The sequence below is a fragment of the Notolepis coatsorum genome (genome assembly GCF_963971535.1).
Source record: "Notolepis coatsorum genome assembly, chromosome: 5".
Taxonomy (NCBI): domain Eukaryota; kingdom Metazoa; phylum Chordata; class Actinopteri; order Aulopiformes; family Paralepididae; genus Notolepis; species Notolepis coatsorum.
This window is the reverse complement of record NC_140169.1, coordinates 138,202,998-138,207,328: the sequence shown is the minus strand read 5'-3', so window position 1 is coordinate 138,207,328 and position 4,331 is coordinate 138,202,998. Positions and strand designations below refer to the sequence as shown.

At 50.9% G+C, this 4,331-nt stretch overlaps 1 protein-coding gene across 1 annotated transcript in view; it reads right to left on the bottom strand.

Annotated features, from left to right (window-relative positions):
* Positions 1 to 4,331, bottom strand: part of syne1a (spectrin repeat containing, nuclear envelope 1a) — a gene marked incomplete at its 5' end in the record, with an annotated part of 228,874 nt that overhangs the window by 69,180 nt on the left and 155,363 nt on the right. The window contains 4 exon segments of the mRNA XM_084314285.1: positions 1,273 to 1,449; positions 2,699 to 2,866; positions 3,437 to 3,589; positions 4,215 to 4,331. The exon segment at positions 4,215 to 4,331 is cut by the window's right edge and continues 210 nt beyond it. Coding sequence (XP_084170411.1) covers positions 1,273 to 1,449; positions 2,699 to 2,866; positions 3,437 to 3,589; positions 4,215 to 4,331 — 615 coding nt within the window.

Genomic DNA, 4,331 nt, shown 5'->3' with positions numbered 1-4,331 from the left:
TAGACACAAGTGATCCAAAAAACAAAACAAAGAGGAAGAAACAGAGCGAGGCGGCGAGAAGAAAAAAAAGAGAAGAAGAAGATATTAGAGCCTCGAGGTGGCAAACCCAGTTATATAACAAATTAATTAAGACACACGGATGAAACCCATTAGCTGAAATATTCTAACGAATCAAGAATGTCCTCTTCGTGTCATTAAACAATGCGACCCTGAGGGGTATAAACAGCGACGCGAGCTCTTCAGTTTGACAGGTGTTGCATGTGAAGGAGTCCAAGCCCTCCGGGGGGGGGGGGGGGGGGGGGGGGCTTGGACTCCTATATAAACAGCGACGCGAGCTCTTCAGTTTGACAGGTGTTGCATGTGAAGGAGTCCAAGCCCTCCGGGGGGGGGGGGGGGGGGGCAGGCGGGGGGAACAGTAGGCTCTGATTGACAGTGTTAATATGAGAGCCCTGAGGGGGTGCGGGGTGGGGGGGGGGGGGGATGGGGCACGGTCAATGACAGACATGGGTTGGCACACAGCCTGGCAGGTTTGGCACAGGGGAGGGTAGGGAGATTGGCAAAGTGACCAAGGAGAAGGCAGGATATTAAGAGCCGGGCTGGCTGGGGCCCCGAGACCAACCTGGCAATCGTGGAAACGCTGGACTGGCACACGTGTGTTTGTGATAGAGTGTGGTTGGATCACATGGGTTGCCAGATTGGCTGCATGAGCGGTATCGGTGGCGGTATTGGTGGCGGTGTGTGTGTGTGTGTGTGTGTGTGTGTGTGTGTGTGTGTGTGTGTGTGTGTCTGTGTGTGTAGAGGCCGGCTAAGTTGACAGAGCAGTGGTTGCCAAATTAACAGAGTGGGTGTGGATTAGAGCGGCTGCCAGATCGGTGAATAGCGGTGTGTGACCGTTCTCTTGGCTCGGGCATGACAGAGCCGAGATGACAGGGGGTGCCCGGGAGATTAATACGGTGCGAGTGAGAGAGCGATCTTGGCCGGTGGAGTCGGGCCTGGGCAAGGCTGCTGTTGGACCCTGCTTTTGCCGCCTTAATTAGAAGTGCCCTCGACACTGGCGGCGACGGGCCCTTCTGAGGAGAGCTTAGGTGTCCGAATGGAGCTGGATAAAGTGGGCGCTTAGGCTGGTGCAATATGTGTGTGTGTGTGTCTGTGTGTGTAAGTGTGAGTCATACACTATCACATTATACATGCTTTCTTCCACCACCCCCCCCCCCCCCCCCCCCCGGCCCCTCATCTCCCCCCCCTCTGCCCCTCCTCCCTCCTCCTCCGTACCCTCTGTGCCGTGCTACAGATGGCAGAGTAGCTGTCTCTGGTGCCTTGCTGGTGGGCCTGGGCCTGCTGTTTCAGCCTGCTCTGCACGCGCTCGCTGCAGCCCCGCGCCAGGTCGTCCCCGCGCTCCTTCAGTCTGACCAGGCGGTCCTCGAAGCCCGCTATCTCCTCCATGATGGCCTGGGGGGGAGGGGAGGGGGAGAGGAGAGAGGAGTTAGAGAGAGAGGTGGTGGGGGGAGGGGGGGGGCTGCAGGATAAGAGCCAGCCACGTTTACCGAGGACACGAGGAAACACCAGACAGACTGACACCACGCCGTGTGGTCAAGTGCTGCTGGATAGAGATGAATGGAAACCATGCAGGCGGAGAGTGTTTATCTGCATTATATATTAGAAATGCATTATTCTGCATTATACGGTGAAATTGGTTACAATTCCATAGACGTTTTCATTAGAAATGCAGTTGCCAGGTAACAGCATGGACCCAGGTTAATTTCCTGTTGCAGTGTTTGCTAACGGCTTACTGTCATGCACTTAATAAACTAACCTACACTGTAGCACTCGACACTTTGATGAACATTGTTACTCAGCTGATAGAGTTGTGCCCTTCCTGATGACCCGTCATACAGAACTTGTAAGTTGCTTTGGATAAAAGCGTCAGCTAAATGACTATAAATGTAAATGTAAATGTAATGGGACTTAACCTCTATGTATAGACCCACCCCTAGTTCAATACTATCCTTAACCTCATTGGACCTCAATAACCCTACTGTACCTAGAGACTGCAATTCGAAACTGGCCCCTGTAAATGTCCTAACCCAACCCCCTCCAATGTACAGTTACTTAACCTCATTGGTCCTCACTATAACCCTACCTCAGTACTAACCTTAACCTCATTGGTCCTCACTATAACCCTACCTCAGTACTAACCTTAACCTCATTGGTCCTCACTATAACCCTACCTCAGTACTAACCTTAACCTCATTGGTCCTCACTATAACCCTACCTCAGTACTAACCTTAACCTCATTGGTCCTCACTATAACCCTACCTCAGTACTAACCTTAACCTCATTGGTCCTCACTATAACCCTACATCAGTACTAACCTCACAGCCAAACCGTAACCATCCACTGGACGGGGTGCGTGATGCAATGCCTGGGTTTTTAGTGAATCCCATTTGCTAAATATTAATAATAGCCGGCAGAAAATCATGTAATCCATTCAAAGAATGTTTATCTTGTCAAGTTGAAACCGTCTGGAAATGACTCCAAGAATACGGAGGTACAGTATAGCGGCGCTGTGCATCAGCAGCACTATTCCTCCGTCTGAAGAAAGGCCATTTAACAGCCGTCTCAAATGTCCCTCAGCAGTGAGGGAACGGAGCCATCAGAACTAATGGAGCGATCTGACGGATCAATCTGACTGGTTCACCTTGTGTCTCGCCAGCTGTTGAGTGGCTGCCTCCAGGCCGCCGCCCACCGCGGGGTCAGGGGTCACCATCCTGCTGGACATCTGCAGCAGCCAGCGTTCTACTTCCTGGAGCTCCGTGTGGTACACTTCCTGTTCCTTCACCTGTCCTTCCAGATGCTGCACATGGGCCTGGTGCACGGAGGATACACACACACACACGCACGCACACACATGCACACACACACACACACACATGCACGCACACGCACACATGCACGCACACACATGCACGGACACACACACATGCACACACACACACACACATGCACGCACACGCACGCACACACGCACGCACACATATGAACACACACACAAAAACACACACACACACACACACAAAAACACACATTAATATGCACACATTTGACCAAACACACGCACACATATCCATGCAAGTACACACGAAAACACACGCACGCACACACACACACACACACACACACACACACACACACACACACACACACACGTACACACACACACACACACGTACACACACACACACACACGTACACACACACACACACACACACACGCACACACACACACACACACACACAGACCACCTCCCCAATCACAGTCAAACCGTCCGCTCTTCATCTAAAACGACAGCACGGCACAGTGGACCCTGGGGGTCCCGTCCCGCTCCGTGACCCCGCTCTGTGACCCCGTCCCGTGACCCCGTCCCGTGCTCCTCACCGCGGCCGTGCCACAGAGGTCGGTGTAGTCGTTGTGCAGCCTGTTCATGTTGTCCCTGATGGAGGGGTGGTGCACTGAGGCCAGCAAGGCCTCTCCCTTCTCCACCACCGACCTCACCGCCCCGTCGTGGGACTGGACCGTCTGCAGCAGCGCCTGGGGGGGGGGGGGGGGCGCCGGAGACACGGGGTGACGCACTTTATTTACTGCATTTATGATGTGAACAACAACAAAACGCTTCAAATAACTACCACATGTTTTTTTTTTACAGTGGTTTTCAAACTTTTTTTTTTTTTTATCAATTTTTATTTTTTTCCAACATGAAACAAAACATATCACAATACAACAACAACAATACATAAAAAGACTTCCCAAGACAATAACTCAACACCACATGACAAGACAACAACTGATACAACTGTACAGTGATCATCCTACAAACTTCTTTTCAGCATTACAGATTAATATTTTTACGACCCAAAACTGATTTGGCAGATTATTATCTACACTAATAGATTATTATCTACACTAATAGATTATTATCTACACTAATAGGACAACATGTATAAATTGCTCTTGCTTATGAACTGCATTATTATAATGTTTCTGACTATGTATTGATGATTGATCTATTGTTTTACATTGATGGTGTGTCCTGTTTACATGTAACGATCTGTACACTCGGCGCCATTGAAAATGAGGGTCTCCCCTCAATGACTCCCGAGTACAAATACAATTAAAAATAAAAATAAATAGAATAAGACCCAAGATGTCGGCGTACCTTGTACTTGGCCAGCTGCGCCCTCCTCTGGTACAGCTCGGCCTTGGGCTCCAGCGGGGCGCCGAGCAGAGCCCTGGTCTCCACCAGCCACTGGGCCTGGGCCTTGTACCGGTCCTG